The sequence below is a fragment of the Aspergillus lentulus genome (assembly GCF_001445615.1).
Source record: "Aspergillus lentulus DNA, contig: Alt04, strain: IFM 54703, whole genome shotgun sequence".
In the NCBI taxonomy this organism is placed as follows: domain Eukaryota; kingdom Fungi; phylum Ascomycota; class Eurotiomycetes; order Eurotiales; family Aspergillaceae; genus Aspergillus; species Aspergillus lentulus.
The window spans coordinates 626,425-644,338 of NW_028322122.1; the positions used below are offsets into that span (position 1 = coordinate 626,425).

General features: G+C 49.0%; 6 protein-coding genes across 6 annotated transcripts; 2 read left to right on the top strand and 4 right to left on the bottom strand.

Moving 5' to 3' along the window:
- Positions 1–650: 650 nt before the first annotated feature.
- On the bottom strand, positions 651–2,659 carry ALT_1498 (uncharacterized protein; the record flags this gene model as incomplete). The annotated part of the gene is made up of 2 exons (XM_033558467.2): positions 651–1,636; positions 1,690–2,659. 2 exons carry the CDS (start codon positions 2,657–2,659, stop codon positions 651–653), a joined length of 1,956 nt encoding a protein of 651 aa, XP_033414358.2.
- A 3,509-nt stretch (positions 2,660–6,168) lies between these two features.
- On the bottom strand, positions 6,169–7,643 carry ALT_1499 (uncharacterized protein; the record flags this gene model as incomplete). The annotated part of the gene is made up of 3 exons (XM_033558468.2): positions 6,169–6,530; positions 6,589–7,180; positions 7,257–7,643. 3 exons carry the CDS (start codon positions 7,641–7,643, stop codon positions 6,169–6,171), a joined length of 1,341 nt encoding a protein of 446 aa, XP_033414359.2.
- A 1,455-nt stretch (positions 7,644–9,098) lies between these two features.
- ALT_1500 (uncharacterized protein) lies at positions 9,099–10,066 on the top strand (the record flags this gene model as incomplete). The annotated part of the gene is made up of 3 exons (XM_033558469.2): positions 9,099–9,232; positions 9,355–9,513; positions 9,568–10,066. 3 exons carry the CDS (start codon positions 9,099–9,101, stop codon positions 10,064–10,066), a joined length of 792 nt encoding a protein of 263 aa, XP_033414360.2.
- A 778-nt stretch (positions 10,067–10,844) lies between these two features.
- ALT_1501 (PARP-type zinc finger-containing protein) lies at positions 10,845–12,112 on the bottom strand (the record flags this gene model as incomplete). The annotated part of the gene is made up of 5 exons (XM_033558470.2): positions 10,845–11,228; positions 11,280–11,354; positions 11,409–11,583; positions 11,635–11,770; positions 12,094–12,112. The coding sequence occupies 5 exons, from the start codon at positions 12,110–12,112 to the stop codon at positions 10,845–10,847; spliced, it is 789 nt and encodes a 262-aa protein (XP_033414361.2).
- Positions 12,113–12,828: 716 nt separating this feature from the next.
- On the bottom strand, positions 12,829–16,364 carry ALT_1502 (ubiquitin-conjugating enzyme E2; the record flags this gene model as incomplete). Its single annotated transcript, XM_089599177.1, has 5 exons — positions 12,829–13,226; positions 13,282–15,904; positions 15,954–16,046; positions 16,188–16,247; positions 16,314–16,364. The coding sequence occupies 5 exons, from the start codon at positions 16,362–16,364 to the stop codon at positions 12,829–12,831; spliced, it is 3,225 nt and encodes a 1,074-aa protein (XP_089456323.1).
- A 795-nt stretch (positions 16,365–17,159) lies between these two features.
- ALT_1503 (PRKRIP1 family protein) lies at positions 17,160–17,783 on the top strand (the record flags this gene model as incomplete). Its single annotated transcript, XM_033558472.2, has 1 exon — positions 17,160–17,783. The coding sequence occupies one exon, from the start codon at positions 17,160–17,162 to the stop codon at positions 17,781–17,783; it is 624 nt and encodes a 207-aa protein (XP_033414363.1).
- Between the last annotated feature and the right edge of the window lie 131 nt (positions 17,784–17,914).

Genomic DNA, 17,914 nt, shown 5'->3' on the forward strand with positions numbered 1-17,914 from the left:
AGGCGTCGACGGTGTTCTTGGCAGTGTCGCACGATGCCTGCTCTCGGCACTCGGCAGAAACTTGTCTTAGCTATTTTCCATTTTCCATGCGACTATTGCCTGACCTCTGAAAGTCCAGAACCATGAGTAAAAGGCTGGAGCCAGTCTCGGTGTACGTAAATAATGAGCTACATGGAGCAATCAGAAGCTTAAGAACTTTTGAATCTGTTTTTGAATTGCTGGTATATGACTGGTATAACATCATGACATAAAATGGAAAAGAAAGGGTGAATAAACGAAAACGTAATGCAGGTTCCATGAGGTATTTGCTTGCGCCATAAGAAGTAAAGACCCAAAGTAGACAAATGGGTAGATCTCAGATCCACAATGGACAAATTGAACCAGACACCACAACTCAAAAGGCATCAACTTTGGTCCTCGAACATGTATCCATAGTACAGCTCCCGCGACCACGCTAGATGCATCAAAGTAACAACTCTGACTCGCTAGATCAATCAATGCTCGTCTATGTGTAACACGCCCACAGCGCAATATCTAGAGGACCGCTAGACGACGTCTATGCCGTGACACAGACGGCAAATAACAGAATTCATCCAATCCCTTCCAGGCGTCCATAAGGAGTGGTGGCTGATCATGTAGCATCGCTAGATTTAAAAAGGAATCTGAGTGCGCCGGTGGGCATCCATGAGCTTCCGTCGCACAGCCTCGCCGCCGGCATATCCGCTAGCCTTGCGTTTCCGAGTAGGAGTGCGCTGGTCTGCATGTCTGGCATGACGGAAGACACTAGCAGGCCGGGACGGCGAATTGGCAGGCATGAATTCGCGGTGCTGGGGCAACCGTAAGAGAGCCTGATACCTGTTGTGGTTGCGACGGAAGGCCGTCACAATGCCGCGATCCAGATGGTTCAGGAAGCGTTCAGCACTGTTGGTTTGTTGTACATCCCCTCCGCGGTTCGGGGTAGGAGTACCGGATACGACTGTCATGGATGCAGTGGCCATTGGCGAAACAATCGCATCTTCGTCAGATGCCTTGCCCATCTCCTCGTCTGAGGAGCCGTCTCCGTCTCCAAAGTCGATGAAATCCTCGACATTCAAGGCCGCTTCCGGATCATCATCGTCGTCATCATCCTCAAAGGAACTATCAATAGCAAAATCACGAGATGGGTAAAATGCCTCGGGAGGACCCATAACTTGACCACCAGGGGCAATGTCGTTTCCAAGGGCCGTCATCATCAGATTAGCACTCGATGCCAACATCGGACTAAGGTCGTGACGGTTCGGCGAGGCCAGAGCATCCGTGTCGCTCTCGTCGATCAGGTGCATAGTAGTGGCACGTGGGCTATTGTTGGCAGTGCCGCAAATGCTGTTGGTGGCAGACTCAAGCCAGTCATGGCGGGATGAGGCATAAGCTGGAATAATCACAAGATGTTTCCCCGTACAGTCGACCAAGGCCACCGGTTTGTGGGGGTCTGCAACAAAAGTACCTAAGATTGGACCGCGCCGACGAGTAGGGGGTTGGCTTTTGTTCTCGTCGGCGGGAGGCAGAGAGGCAGAGGAATCGCGGCGGAGAATGGAACGGGGATGGGTGATTGTTGCCGGTGGTGGAAGGTCTTCATCTGTGGTCTCGCCATCATCGGCTTCAAACAGGTCAGTAGGAGGATCAAGGGAAAAGTCCAGGTACGCTGCATACTCTCATAGCCACTCGACTCGGATCCCTCGGAAACGGCGTCAGACTCGACGTGGTAAATGTTCGAATGGCCATAGTCCGACTCAGCGAACAACTCATCGGACTGGCGACGGCGGCTGCTGTAGTTCTCATTGTCGTTCTCAATCATACGACGTAGTTGAGGATCGAGACTGTCCTGTTGCAAGAAATCACTTGGGATCTCATCCTCTGTATGCGAGTCGCTATCCGATGAGGAATCGGAATCCTCTTCGAAATGGACACGCCTAGGCATGGGCGTCTCCGCAGCCGCCTCGCTGGCGAAGTCAGTCTCGCCAAAGGTTTCCATAGCACTGTAGAGCTGATCCTCGTCGAAGAACGAGGCAGCGGACAGCAGCATGTGATCTTCAAAAGTGTTGGTACCGGCCAAGTCGAGCTCAGACACAGTCGAAGTCTTAAAGATGTCGTCGACGTCGTGCTCGTCCTCTGACTCGACAATAAGCAGCTCTTCCAATATTTCGACATCCTGATCTTCATCGTCTCCGTCGCTTATATCGTCCACGGCAGCATATACATCGTCCGAGCTCTCATATGAATCACTTTCATCGCTGCTTCTTTGACCGTCATAGCCATCATCGACGGAGAGCCTCACCCTTTTCCGGGCTGTAGACTTCATGCCCGACTTACGGCCCTTGTCACGTCTACCGTAAGACGGGCCGCAAACAGCTGGCTGTTCCTTTTCATCATCAGCGTCCTCTTCTGATTCGTTGGCATCGTCACTGAGGGCCTCGATAGATGAGACCGAGGAAACGCTGGAGATCGACGAGCTCGAAGCTCTTCGTTTATGGTCAGTAGTAAAGGAGCTGAGAGGGAGAGATTTGCTGGACCGCCGTGACGAGGAGCTCGCAGACTTGGGGTCCAGGTGCTTCATGATGTTGAGAGCACGGCTATCTCTGATAGCACCCTTTGGTGATTTGTGAGATTTATTTTGCGTCATTGTGTTGATAACATAAAAATTGTTTGTGTTTAGTAGAAGGGACTCGTCCAGTTTTAATTTGTTGTATTGGGCTTTGGGTTTCAGCGGCCCAGGTGTTGACAAAGTTTGATATCCGTTATGAGCGGATCAATTGCGTCAGAGACTCCAGGAGACTGGAGGTCGAGATTCGAAAACCGGAGGCGCAAGGAAGGTAAAGTTTCAACCGTCAATTCGTAAAGCGTCGTTTCAGGTGAAGGAAGTTTGGTTCGTTATCGTAGATCGAGATTCGAGAGGAGGAAATAGGTAGACGTGACGACGGATGACAAGGGATCGGAGGAGGGGGGGAAGGACGAAGACTTTTCGTTGACCACAAAAGCACCTCAAGTCCTCAACGGACGTTAAAAAGTGCTTCCTCTGTGAATGTGCTAAGGGGCAATTTCGACGCTTTCTCACAGTTTGCGTCGAAAGAGAAACAGATATCGTCAAGTCAAATTGGGAGTTACTCGGAGCTGCTGGACTGAGGAGCATAGGACATGCCCCCCAGTGAGTGATCTACAGCTCAACGAAAGCCATTCTGGCACTGAACCTTGACGAAATCTGGTATATGATAGTTTGAAGTATTTGGAGGATTAAAAAAAGTAGATGGTAGAAGCACGGTGTTGGTGTTTGAGAATGGGATGGGGTGAATTGGACGAAGGGAAAAGAAGGATCATAGAAGAGGCCGTACTTGGCACTAAGTAGGAGTACCCATACTGCTGGGCAGGGCGGACAGACTGGCTGTTACAGGCTTACAGCGCAAAACGACCTCGGACGCAGAGACAGACTGCTGGGGCGGACCAATTTTTCCAACTGCTGTGGGGCTTGAATAACCAGGTTCAGCAATCCGTACGTTGATTGGATAAAAGCTTCAGCTTAACCAATGCTTATTGGCCGGCTAAACCTCACCGCATTTTCCGCTCTTCATTTTTCTCCTTTCTGAAATTTTTTTTGCCAGCAATTTTCTAATAAATTCATGAGCCAATCACTATTCAGATACTGCAAAAGCCTGAAGGAAGGACGATGAGACGCTCCAGTCTGGGAAAAATACAACGGTGTTAGTGGATGAATTCTCTTGGTGGTTGACGTCAATATTGAGTCAAGATGAGTAGGTCAGGTCTTTTTTACTCATTAACTAGAGAGGTACAGAACAATATAAGCCTTCTTGAAAAGATACAGACAATAGACCTGGTGTGTATGCGCGAGCATGTAAAGCACGCCCTCAAATTGAGGTGGTGTTACATAAGGTCGGGTACCTTAGACAGCAGATGGCGTGAACATTTCAGAGATCGTTCATGTCCACAGTCAAACTAAGGAATGACAGCAAAGAGGTGACAATCCTGAATCATGACAAGGACATGGTAGAGCTCCCGTCCAATAGACCATCAGAAAAGCGTAGTTGGAGTGCGCTAACAAGTTGGGTGACTCATTTGGTGATTCGAAACCGAATTTGATGGTCAAGTCATTATGACTGTTTGATTCTTGTCAAGGATCAACCCATGCATTTCGTACGGCTTGTGCACACTTACCAAACTCAGAAATCAGAACACAGAGAATGCAAAGGGTGGTGATACAGCGACACGCCGACACCCCTGAGTATAGGTACCTACACTTCGCATGTGTACCACTTTTATCTAGATGTATCATCGAATTTGAAAGCATATTTCCATATCCTTCGAATTGATAATCTAACAGCTCTTGATTAGGCATAGATTGGCTCATGAAGAATAGCCTCACTGTCGCCGTCATACGGGACGGCAGAGCCGGAGTCCTCCGTATGCAAGCAAAGAATGTAGGTCCGCTCAGATTCTGAAGCCTCTTGACGATGATCATTGAGGAGGGGTTTTGAACAGAAGAAAGCAAATTCCACTGCCTGATACCTCGTACAGTAAGTACTAGGTCCTACTAGTACTGATAGTGAACGCCTCCCAAAGCCCAGGATGCTAGTTGATCCGTGTACTACGCAAAAAGGTATCATCGACCCCGCCAAAAATTACCTCTCAGACTCGGAAATGATCTATCAGATTTGATTGTCTATCTATGATATGTCGCGTCGCACGTCGTGCTCCCTGGGAATTGTAAACGCTCTACTCCGTGGATAAGTGAATGTACTGACGGTACGCGGTATTATGCGAGATTGCTCCGGCCGGCAGGTTTGCTAGCTGCTGCTACGCCTACAGCCAAATATATAGAATCCGGAGTAAGGTGACCAGACACTGCCCAAGCAGACTTGTAAGGACGGAATACAATCCCGTCGATCCCCTCTAAACTACCTTAGCTAGGCACCTAAGTATTTGCTCCTCCGCCAGTGTTGCGGTCATTGCCGAGCTCTCACGAAAATTTGACATTGTGTTTCGATCTCTTCGGAGCTAATCTAGACAGCTGATCATAGATACTCCGTCCCTAAGCAGTTTGATATCTATTACTGGAGTCACTGAACTGATACTGAGTTGTCCGCTCCTTGCCGCTGCTGCCCTCAGCTCTCAGTAGGATGCGGAAGACTCCTCCTCTATTCTCCACAGCAGTGGCGACGGCGGAAATGCAGAACGGGAAGGAGAATATACAATCATACAGGAGCAAAGATGATGAGAGGCGTCATTGAGAATAATCTCCGTCCTTCTTACAGATCGCAGGTCAACATTCAGGCATACCTTACCTTGCCGTTTCGACATGCATATTGCACTTTGACACTATTGGTTCAAAAGAGCGGTAAAGGGACGGCTGCTGCAGAGATCAAACAGATTTGCTGTACATGCAGTACAGTTGGCTTGGCCGACCAAATATTATTACTAAATTTACTATTTAGAACCGCCGGATCTTACGGTACCCAAAATCCCTAACCCGCTGGATCCTGCTTACACGCGATCGGCACAATCCACGACCTCTAATTGGCCAATGGATCTACTGCACCCCGCAGTAGCCAAATTTCTATTTCTTTCGCATCATGTCCATGTCCAAGGCCAGAAATGGCATAATTGGCATACACATGGCAGTACTCCGTAAATCTGGGCCCCGGCCACAACGTTAGAGCGAACTTTATCTCTTGGGCTCCAGATATGTCAGTATGATTTCAGTCTGAGGACATCGTCTGGATTCCAGGAATATTGTCCGGTTATGGAGTACTGTCTTCCAGACAACAGAGGGGGAAACGAGGACCCATTTCGAGAAGCTAGATAGAGAGGGGTGATTGCCACTCGGGTCAGGGCCGCCGTTTTACAAGTCGTCCGATCCACTACCATGGCTCGTGATGTTCGATGGAACATCCTAGTTTGTCGCTAGTATTGAACAAGTGGCCAATTTCAACGTCTGATCTTCATTGCAGCATTACCATTATTGCGTGACTCAATCCTCAATTTATAATTCCAATCCCGAAAGTAACACGTTGCCAGAAAGTGGTATCAAAAAGAGATCAAAAAGAGATCAAAAAAGAGAAAAAAGAGAGGCCGGAAAATGGACAATGAGACAGGGCGGGAGGATACTGCTCAGTGTCCGGCTCACGTCCCTGGATAAGGCTCAACTTTGGGGGTCGGTTTCGGCTGGGACCTTGGCCACATAGATAAGATTGATTTTGACCTTGTGGGCTTCGGCGCAGAAGGAGGAGTGCTCTCGTCTTGTCCTCTGTCAGCGGTTGCAGTGGCTGATTGTCCTGCTTGCTGTGCTTCTTTGACCCCTTCGCGTATTTCAGCGACTGATGCTCCTGGAGTCGCTGTCGTGACGAGTGTCTCTGTAGGACGTATTCTTCCGTCGGTCGAATCCTCGTTCAATCTGGAGATTTCCTCCTCTGTCACCAGACGCTCGTTCTCTAGGCGTACCTCACGGCCACGTTTATGACAGTACCAGAGTACGAATAGGAGGACTGTGTGAAACAATCGCCGTTAGTATGCCAGGGGTAATTTCTAGTAGAAGATACTTACTAAACAAAGCCAAAGACCAGAGCACATTCATTCCCAGGACTGCTGGGAATCGCGCTCTCAAAAATGCCATAATGGACCGCAGCATGCCCACAATGGCGGCAGGCTTACCAACCAGCTCCTTCAAACTTGGCACCTTGATGCCCATCTTATTAGCAGCTGCAGCCGCCTTGCCTACATTCTCAACATTGAGGCCGCTTCGGCTGGCCCTCTCGCTAGCCGCCGCGAGCACTTCCGGTGCCAATGTCTCGGTCCACCTCTCCGGAAGTTTCTCAATCAGTTTCTGAAGAAAGCCCGGAAGCTGCGAGTACGTCTGCTGTAGCTGCTTATTGCCATTGCTAAGGAGCATCTCCAAGTCGCGGTAAGCGGTGGGTACGCCATTTATGAGATCCTTGAAGATGAGTGTGAACTTGCGCAGGAGCTCTTGGGTCTCGTCGCTGATCGAGAAGACGCGATTATTATCTGCTGCTAAGTTGAGGCGCTCTAGGATCTCCGTCATGTCATCCGTCTCTTGTTTCGCTTCGCTGTTTGCAGGGTCGGAGGATTGAAGGGATTGCGAGGCATTGGGCTCTGCCGGTGCTGTCGATTCTTTGTCCTAAAACGGAGTCAAGGTGAGAACACGCATCTCATAAGACTTCCAAACGATGATGTTCACAGAAATGGCACCCTACCTTCTTCTTCCAGCTTGTGCCCCTCCTCCGCAACCAATACCATGGTCCCTTTTTCTTGTCTGAAGGTGAAGTGCTCTCAACATGGGAAAGCTTTGAATCTGTACGGGTGACTCCAGCATTGCTTGCTCTTCGCTCCTCCTCGCCAAGCTCCTTGAACTCTTCGACTGGGGAGATTGGTAGGGGAATATTATATGCCTCTGTGTTTGAGGCATCGACAGGCGGACGGACATTCTCATCACCGTTCAACGACAATGTAGCCTCTGCCTCTGTAGGTTGAGCGGTAACGGACTGTAGGAATTGTTCGTCTTCAGTCGTCAGCACTGGATCATGTGGCTTGTCAGCCTGCGAAGGGCGCCTCCAGTTCTGTAGATAACTGAAGCGCTGCATCTCGGTAGGTTAATGTTAGATGTTATTTCGATAAGTCTCTTGAAAATCGAAGGTGTATGAGGGAGGAAAAAAGGGTCCACTGAATACTCTTAAAAGGGTAAAGATGGCTGGACAAAAGGAGAGCGTGGGCAAGACATTGCGTTGTCCTCTGAACTCTTGAAAGCAAGGTATCCCTGGCAAACCTGCACAAAGGGGAGAAATATATAGTAGCCCTGTCTTAAACGCCACAGCAAGGAATATTATCCAAAATGTAGAGTCCTCAGAGGATCCTTTTGAATCGTTAGTAGGCGGGAGGCCCAAACATCAAGTTTTTTTGTAACTACAAGCTTATTCAGGAACAGGATCTCACTTGTCAAGTTGCTTTCAAGCGATGATATCATGCCCAAGGCATCCATGATCAATCATGTGAAAGAAGCCTCATCAGCCACTCAGCTCCTGCGGTTTCACAGCCACAGTAGCGAAAATAGTGGATACCAGCCACATATTCCATCGTCTCCCGACATGATTGGCCCTCAGTTAATCGTGGGGTATAGCTACCTGGGGTATCCAGCCACGGGCTCACGATTTCATCCCAATTTAATCCAGTTTCCATTGAGATATAATATATCAGATTATGATCACTACATTGGAAATGCTCTCTAGTGTATGAGTGTTTGATGTCGTTTGTGTAGAAATGCCTTGGGGTCATGTTGGTTGGATCGCATCTTCCATCCTGTCATGACCATAGGGCGATATGGGTCCTTCTGTCAGGACTAGGTATTACAGTACTGTAGATCTCTATGCGGGATTCTGGCCTACGAGAAGCACGGAATGTCAGATCTACAGACTGCGAGCCCTCACGCTAATTGAAAGCCAGGACAAAGATAGTATCCGGGGCAAAGGCAACGATTCCAGAGTACTGTGTGCCTTCAGTAAGAGCACGCTCGAGATGCTTTGAGTCATTCAAGGATACTATCTGAGTCATGTTTAAATATATCGAAGCTGGATAGATGGATGACTCCGGGCTCGTCTGCCTGGTCTTAGTCCTAATTCTGATAGGCATCCTTGTCAGCTGCTAATCCCATCACATGATTTCGTCGCTGGTCACTCGGCGCTTCCACTTGAACTTCATTTCTCGTTCTCCTCTCTTTCTCTTTCCTCACGCTCCCTAGAGTCGGCTATCGTGCTACGTGGATCTGACTTGGATTCTCGTATGCCAAGCTTGTCTCGAGACGGTGTTCTTCTAGTATGGTCTTCTCAATGAAGACCCACAGCTACGAGAAGATACACTTCTTGGAACAGCTTCCAGGACTCCCCACATGCAACCTGCATGATTCGGCAGCGTCGCTTCTTTTTATCGACAAGTTCGTCCAGTCTTTTCCATTGTGCTGGTTCCTTCTGTCGCTCGTTTGCGTTCTCACCTGGTTGTCTCTGGTCTCTTTCCTGCTGAAGTTGTTGGATGATAATGATAACACAATGACTTCCAAACGTTCCTTCGTTTCGCGGGATCGAGTGGAAAAATCCTTCAAGTCATTCAAAAGGATGTACAAGGGTCATTCGAAGGTGAAGAAGCAGGGGAAAGAGAGCCCAAAGAGCCAATCCACTAAAGCGTAAGTGGCCTTTCGGGCTTTCGCCTTGCCATCTTTCAGCTATATAAGCTTTGTGTTTGAGTCAACCTCTCTCCGGAAATATAATTGCATCCTCGAAACTGATACTGACTCTCGAAAGGCAGTGCTCTCGCAAGTCCTATAGTTACATTGATTGTGGGCAGGGATCAGCGATGCTTCGTAGCTCATGAGGATGTCCTATCCCGTTCCCCTTTCTTCCATCCTGTGCTAAAAGACCAGCTTGTAGGTGATAATGTGGACAAAGTTCTAGGCTTGCCCGACGAGTGAGTATCAAGATTCCCTTTTGCCTTCTTTTCAGCTTACTAACGTACTGCCAGAGAGCCAGAAATCCTGTCTTGTGTCCTCGAGTTCCTGTACAAGGGCGACTATACTCCGCGCCTCGTGCATGACAAGAGCCAAAGCTCATTCACACTCGAAGGTTACCAGGACACCTCTAGTATCAACAGTCGCGAATCAAGCGCAGCGACAATCTTTCTTTCTGCCATCAACGGTGTAGTCCTCCGGGACACTGCTGTGTACTGTGCGGCTGAGAGATACGGCTTGGAGTCACTCAAAAGCCTTGCTCTTCGCAAGCAAGGACTTCAGAGGGGTATACCTATCGACGTGATCCTACGATCCGCCCGGTATGCCTATGACAACACGCCGGACTCTGAGTCTCGACTGCGCGCTCATTACTTGGCGATGATCATTCGCGCCCGTCATATCTTTAAGAGCAGCGGAACCATGCAATTTGATATGGAGATGGGCCATAAATTCTACTTTGATTTGTTTGTTGCGATGTGTAACCACATGGATGATCTGGAGGGACTCGAGTAAGTTCTCCTGCTCTGTGCACTTCTCACTTGTCAACTGACAATCTTTTCGGTGTAGCCCGCAGTGATACGAGCGCTCAAATTTGTCCAAGGACACATCGCCACGAAGGATCAAATGAAACCTTGTCCCAATGCATCGAACAGCAAGTAATCCATTCAGATTGTCAGCCTTGCAACCAGACTGAACATATCGTTTCGCTCATATCTGATACTCACTCTTTGCTTCTACCGAGGTGGGCCGCCTTGTGGTTTGAGTGACCATTTGCTTTACCACTTTTTAATCTGACTGGCGTACTGCGTGGCTTGCTTTCTGTATTCAGATGTCACTCCTTGAAGGCTTCTCCTTAAGCACTCCGCTCTTGCGTGCGCCTTTGTTGTTCAGTTTGATGGGAGAATGTGAACCTGCTAGGTGTATATGCGTCTAATCTCGTGACGCATTTAGCAGCTTGTTGATATGATGAGAGAATGATCTTTATCTAGGAATTGAGAGATTCGGCCACCTCAATTTGCGCCTGTTCCCCTGAAATGTTGTGAGGTAAAATCCTTGAAGGTCTGGATATTTCGTACTGAATGAAGTAGGAGTGTAAAGTAACATGCGGTTAATATTAATACATAGATGGCTAGGCAGCTAGCCCTGCATTATCATCCTTCTGTAAAGAAATGCTACATAAGAAACACCAGGTAGACCTACTACAGTACTCCCTAATAATGCTGCGATATCCCACAAGTCGCCGTGCAACAATCCGCTAAGCGTGAAATGCTCAAACAGCATGAGCTCCGCTTTAAGTTGACTTCTTTCTGCGACCACGCTTGGGTTTCTCCTCAACGGGCTCAGCCTCCTCACCATCCTCACCCATTGACTTCCTCTGACGCTTCGCAGCCGGCTTTGCAGACGCCTTGGGCGCTTTCTCCTCAGCAGCAGCTTTGGAAACCCGGCCTCTTCTGGTCACGGTCGGCTTGGGCTGGACCTCCTCCTCGTCAGATTCTTGTTGCTGGTCGCCGTCGTCTTCGTCAGTGTCGATCTCTTGTTTGGCGCGGCTGCCCTTCTTGGCTCTTTTGGCCTTGGGCGCGGTAGCCTTCTCCCCAGGCTTGTCCTTATCAGTCTCAGCACGGCCGCGTTTCTTTGATTTGGGAGTCTTCTCCTCTTTCTCGGATGCGGTTTCCGCCTGTGATAGTCTTAGCGATACGCGTAAAATGGGTTTTCGCGGAGTCAATACCTCTTCCTCGTCGGCCTTCTTCTTCGGGGCACGCTTGCGGAAGCCCGTCATGCCAGGCCGATTCATCTCGGGATCCTAAAGCCTCTGTAAGCATTACTTGATATTAATAGGATGCGTGCAAAAACCTACCCCCTTCCAATCCTCATCATCAACATGCCCCTGCTCCAAAGCCTTACGGACCTTCTCCTGATACCCAGAAGGAAGTTCCTCAAAGCCGTCAATGGCGTCCAGATCCTTCGAGTCACCGCTCGCTTCCTCAACTGCTTCATTGAGGTTGGCGATAATCTTAGGTGTGACGCATCCCCTGGTCGGGTATCAGTGATATTCAGTGTCTAAGAAGCAGGGATTAACTTACCAGTGTCTCCAGAAGAAGCTCTGGAATTTTTCGGTGTCGACCCAGGTACCGAGACGGAGCTCGCCCTTGCCGATTTTGATCTTCTCCTCTTTGCATTCTTTGTTCTGGCAGCCTGCTCGGCCGGTTGAGGCAGCCTCTGGGTAATGTTAGTGGATTTGTTTGATTTCCGAAGGTGAAAAATCTTGGAACTGAGATTGAATGATCGAGTGGTAAGATCGGCACAAGGGTGCTAGATAAAAATAATGGATGGGTGCAAGATTGATGAAGAGAAGTACGATGATGATCCACACTTGCAGCTCTGTTGTGTACGGTTGACGTATGACCGCCACGAGCAACCCAAGTCAGGCACGAATACAGGCAGTTGTTGACAACATTTGAAAAGGAAAAATAGTTGTCGAGAACTCTCAATTGATGATAGAATAAATCACGGAGCAATTTATAGATGGACGAGAAGCTTACCCAAGCGATAAGTTCCCATATTTTATGGGCAGCAGACGACGACGCGGTCCGCGAGCGATGAGTTGGTAGACGACAGAAATCAGAGGACTACTTCTTCGATGGAAAACAAACAGAGTTAACGCAATTTCTCCCGAGAATTGGAGATACTGCCAGCAGCACCGGTGGAACGGGAGCGAGAAGAAGCGTGGAGCAGAAGGGGATGGAGACAGATGACGGAGAAGAGGGAGAGAAGAAGACGAACGGAACACGCCAAAGACCAACACCGCAGTGTATACTCCCACAGCACAACACCCTATCATCCAATTAATGGGGCTCTTTAATTGATGATAGCATAGAACAGTAGTTGGATCCTCTGAGGCGTCGATGAATTTCGCGTATGCATTTTGGGAGGTATGTAGTCAATAAGTGGTTGTCTATGTTACCATACTCTTTGATGGGTAAACGATCTACTGATCGGCGAGACAGCTGTTCCCTTTGTCCTATGTTTCTTTCATTTAATTTCATTCTACTCGGATAGCCCTTGCAATACTTCAGTCTATGTACTCCGAACAATAAGACATGAAATTGTCCTCCTTGTCGACATATCTCCATCAGCTGAGGCCAAACAATGCGTTAGTCGAAATCGAGAGCATAGCAGTCCGGCCACGGACTATTTAGTGCCCAGGGCTTTGCTTGATATTGTGGAAAGGACGTTGGATGTCAATGCGGCCTCGAGAATGAAGCGGAGCGTGTTTCTTAAGAAGAATTGTTGGCAGTGATTGTCGATTCAATCTTCTCCAGATCAGTGACGTGCTTCCTCAGCATTACTACGGCCCCAAGACTAAGACGTGAAACAAACGGAGCTGCGGCGTTCACCTCATCAAACTTGTCGGTAGCAGAGGTGTTATTGTGATGCTCAATCATCCCGACGGCCGAGTCAATAGCCCGGCGTAGTAAATGCGGGCGACTAGATGCATCGTCTTTCTGCCCAGATTCCAAATAATTCCAAGTCACAACGTCTTCTAAGCCAGCGACTGGATGCTGAAGCGCATGCTTGATAAAGTTTCGTGTCGTCAAGAATGCCTTTTCTGTGTATTGTGAGGACTCGACGCGACGCTTGTCGTCCACAGCAAGGACGTCATAGCCAGCCTCGTCTGTGAGATATTTGAGTGACTTTGAACTTCTAGAAACCCGAGGCCATATACTTACTGTAGAATGGGTTCTTGACCAGCACAAGACCCATGATGGAGACCAGGATCTGCAAGGCAGTGGACTTAATGGGCGACCAGCTTTCCTCCGGATTCTTTGTTGGCCAAGTACCTAATATGCTAAGACAGATTCGACCGTCCTCGTACAAGTTGGGATTGACCCTGCCCTGCCCATTGGTCCAGGAGTGGAAGAAGGAAGCGGGAGGCTTGTTGGGGTAATCCTCAGGGAATTGGAAATCAATCACAAATGGAGCATACTCGTATGGCGTTCCCTGAGGACCAATGATCAAGACTCGTAGGAGATCTATTCTAGATTCCCAGCTCCGAACATAGATACCAGGAGGCAGCGATGTCTCTAGAATCTCATATTCCTTCAGTATACGACTCATCCGTAGCCCGGATTTTCCACGCGAGGATGCTGATATGAAATGGTGGTCAGAGGGAGGATCACTCTCCAGAACCGAGAAGCCTGGAGGGCACGTGGATGGTGAAGGAAATGATTGTGAGGTAGATGCATTGGACTGATCATCTGCTTTGGATGCCTCCAACTTTTGTTCCTGGTCCTCAACCATTTCAGCAGTGATATTGATCTCAGCTACTTTCGGTGCCGCAGATTCGTTCACGCCAATCACATGGCGCGAGCCGTCATCAGAGCCACCCTCATCATCGGAATCGTCATCCGCCTCGAAGTCATCTTCTGTCAACCATTCTTCATCGTTGCTGTCGTCATCAAGTCGCTCTCCACCTTCATATTCATATGTTCGATCGAATGTGAAGGGATTCGACATCCAGGGGGAGAAGCCCGGTAAGCCGAACATGTCAAGCGGTGGAAGGGGCAAAGAGGGCACATCATAATCGTCATCAATCACCATGAGTATTCTCTCCAAAGGAACGCAAATATCACGACAGCTGTTGCGACCGACTTGTCGAACGGTAATGTTGCCCTCGATGTCCACTGAGACGATCCTACCAAGAAAGTCGCACGGGGACTGTCCGTTGTACTCATCGTGATGAACAACGTAGCGGGAAGGTAGAGGGGAAGAATCGATCGTGATTCCATTTTTGAATGCTTCCGACTTGAAGAGAGCCAGCTTCATGGATTCAAGATACATGGACATCTCGAAGAAGTTCATCGGAAAGAGAAAGCTGTATAAGGAAGGCCCAGTGACCGCGGGCGGATCGCGAGGTGTTGGTGGAAAGACCGATCGATGGACCTTTTCTGGAACCAGGAGCACTAGATCATCCAATGCTTTTCCTAAACCCGGAAACAAGCTTAACTCATAGATGGAAACTTGAGTAACGGTATCACCCAGTTCACCCAATCTGGAACCCGGTTTCAGCATGTTCCCTTTATGGAGCAGCTCGATGTCCGGATCTTTGTACCAGCGAACGGATGCTACTCTTTCTCCGCTGTCCACAGCCTGTACTACGCCAACTTTCCGAGCACGACGGGACTCACTGCGGCAACAAGACGTGCGGATAGTCTCGAGGCTTTCGCTCAAGACAACAAGATTTCCAGGCCAGACCTCATCATCACCACCACCATTGAACTTGTGCAAAGAGGTAGCGACCTCGGTCGTGACGCTCAAATCCTGCCACTGGACCATCACCTCAGTTCTGGTGGATAACACTCGAAAGAGATTTATGTCATAACCAAAGGACTGGTCTGTTGGTATCTGCTTGTAATTGTACTTCGTTGCATCAGCTGGGTTGCGAAAGCGAACCCTATCTCCGGGGTCCACCTCAACCCACGTGTCCGATCTGACTGTCTTTTCGCTGAAACCCTCGGTGGGTAGCTTGCCGAAGTCGCACTTCATGGCGGTCCCTTGCAGCATTGTTGCTCGGATAACCTCACTGTTATTCCCGCCATATGGTGGTCCTGCACCATAGACATTGGGGCAGAGCCACTCCACATGAATATTCATGGCAGGCGTCGCTAGGACATGACCTTCTGGTTGTGACTTTGAGCCAATTTCCAAAGACCAGTCTCCTCGACCCAAGTTCTTCGAGGATGTCAGGGTAAATTGTCCAGGAAAGACAAACTCTGACTCCACGGTCCACAGGTACTCGCCGTTCGGCAGAGGATATGACCTCATGGCATCCTGGTTGCTTGGCCATGATACAACGTTGTCGGTACCGACAGTCATAGGAATCTCCAAAGCAAAGGGATCCAGAGGTGACACAGCTTTCTGGTTTTGAAGAAGGACGACTGCATCGCGCTCAATCTCACGCACAACCCCCAACTTTTGTTCATAAACTATGTAGTCACCCTCAGTGAACTCCTCGTAATTCTGAAGCTCTGACAGTGGGACATTATGGAGCAGAGGGGCTGTCGATTCCTCTTCTATGGATGCTGGAGGATTGCCACGTTTGATGGCTTTCTCGGCAAACTGCAGTGGTCCCTCCTCCCCTGTCATGGGGTCTGTCTTTCGATATGCAATGGGCTCAAGCGTACAGGTCACGGAGGCACCAATAACTGTACCGCTAAGGGTGTCATCCAGATCTCGTTTGACAATCTCGCCAGTGCCTAATGCTCGATCAATAAGTTCAAGATCATCCTCGTGCAGAAGAGAGTTTCCTTGCGAGGGTTCCGAAAAGTTGACGTAGACATAGCCTTTTGGTGGCTTCAAGAAATTAGCCTTTGAGCTATGTTGAGCTCGACAAACAACATACGGCGCCAGTCTCTAGAAACTCGAGCAAGTCTTTTTCAGGCACTGACGAGTACGAGACTATCAGAACGTCACCCAGAGGCTGGTGGCTATCAATCTGAGAAGGGGAAGACCCTTTGTCAGCCAACAATATCTGAAGAAATAAGGTAAAATCTGTGTGAAATACATCGTGGTGAGTTCTCTACTCATGGCCTCGTTAGTTTGCTGAACATTCTACAGTTCCACTTTGGTCACTCACATTAACGATACCCAACAGAGAGGGCTTTGATTTGAGACGACATAGGTCGTTAAGGTCGAGCTAGGAGTCCTTTGTGAGTTCAAGAAGTCCTTTAACAGGAAATATGACGCTGATAGTAGTGCTGACCCTCCTATTGCCCGGACTGGGAGCTTCAGTAGACGCTGTCCTAGAAGACATTGTACGAGAGTGAGAGACCATGAAGATAAGAAGGGCCACGATGTGCGGGGGATATCAGCGAATGTCAATGTCTAAGCTAAGAAATAAGAGCTTCATAGGGTGCGAAAACTCGGGGATCCCAAAGAACCAGTCAAGGTCAAAACAGAAAGCAGTAAGAATAGGTGGTGAAGGTGTACAGAGCAAACAGAAGAAACAGTGTTCTTTGAGATGGGGGAAACAATCAACAATAATAATACCTGAGGCTATCACATGCACTAGCTGGCCTCAGCTTTCTGCAAGTACATGCATCTACTAGGACCGTCTACTCAGAGATGTCGTGTTCTGGCATTGATTGCTACATCAAATTGTTTGGACAGGAACATTTCACCTTTGTCATCTCCAGTAGATCCATACTTTACAGCTACCCACCGAGTCTAGAGAGGGGCATCTGAAAATCGGCGCAATCTACCGAGTTGAGAGGTACAGAGGATCTGACGGCTGATAAGCAGACATTAAAGAACCATCATCTCACCGCTCAGAATCTATCCGAAAGTTGATTGACCACTCCATCTTCTTCTCAAACAATCGTCTGGTCTCGATCGCGTTGACATACAGAGATATTCCTTGACCGTGTCTGCGGACAATTGAGTTTGCTCCCAGAACCTGAAGTTCTGAACGTCATCTTTCGCGCAAAAGTTCCAGCACCTGCACCTTACGTCAGAAATCGACCGGACCAGCCTACGCGACGATCTCCCTCCAGCTCATCACCAGCAAAGCCACACCCTTGCTCGAATTTATCAATCTCACAATCCAACCATGTCAGAGCCAGGCCCCGAGTCTATCCCTACAAGCGCAGATCCGCGCAGCAAGAGACCCGTCAAACGTCGCGCAGTCACCCCGCTCAGCGAACAAGCATCGCAAATCGAACATCTCTTCCGCGACCCAAATAAAGAAATCAAAATCCCTGAACCGTCGAGACAACGAACCGCAGAATCACTCGCTCCCCCGCCCGAGATTGTTGCGAACGTCCAAGGTTCTTCGGCTGGTGCGGGCTCCGGGGAGTTCCACGTCTACAAGGCGAGTCGCAGGAGGGAATACGAGCGTCTGCGCTTGATGCAGAGTGAGGTCGAGAAAGAGAAAGAAGATAAAGCCTGGGAACACAAGAGAGAAGAGGCGAGGCGGAAGGACGAGGAGAAAACTGAGAAGAACCGGAGGAGAAGAGAGAAGAGGAATGCTGCGAAGAAGAAGAGCAACAACAACAATAACAATAACAAGGACCAGGATGCTGCGGTCGCCAATAAAGGGCCTAATAGGATGGCAGTTGAACAAGCCTTAAGGCGGACAGAGAACGGCCAAGGAGACGAGGAGGATCAGGAGATGCTCGTGGATGGGGCTGATCAGTCTACTGAGACACCAGGAGTGATCATTCATGAGGATTGAGCCTACGAGGCTGCTAGCTGGATTGACCAACATTCGTCGAGAAACGATCCCTACCAGGTGTGCACTATGAAGATACCCATGTAATTTTAGTCTAAAGGATATTCGTACAGTTTCGGAGTTAAATCGTGTAG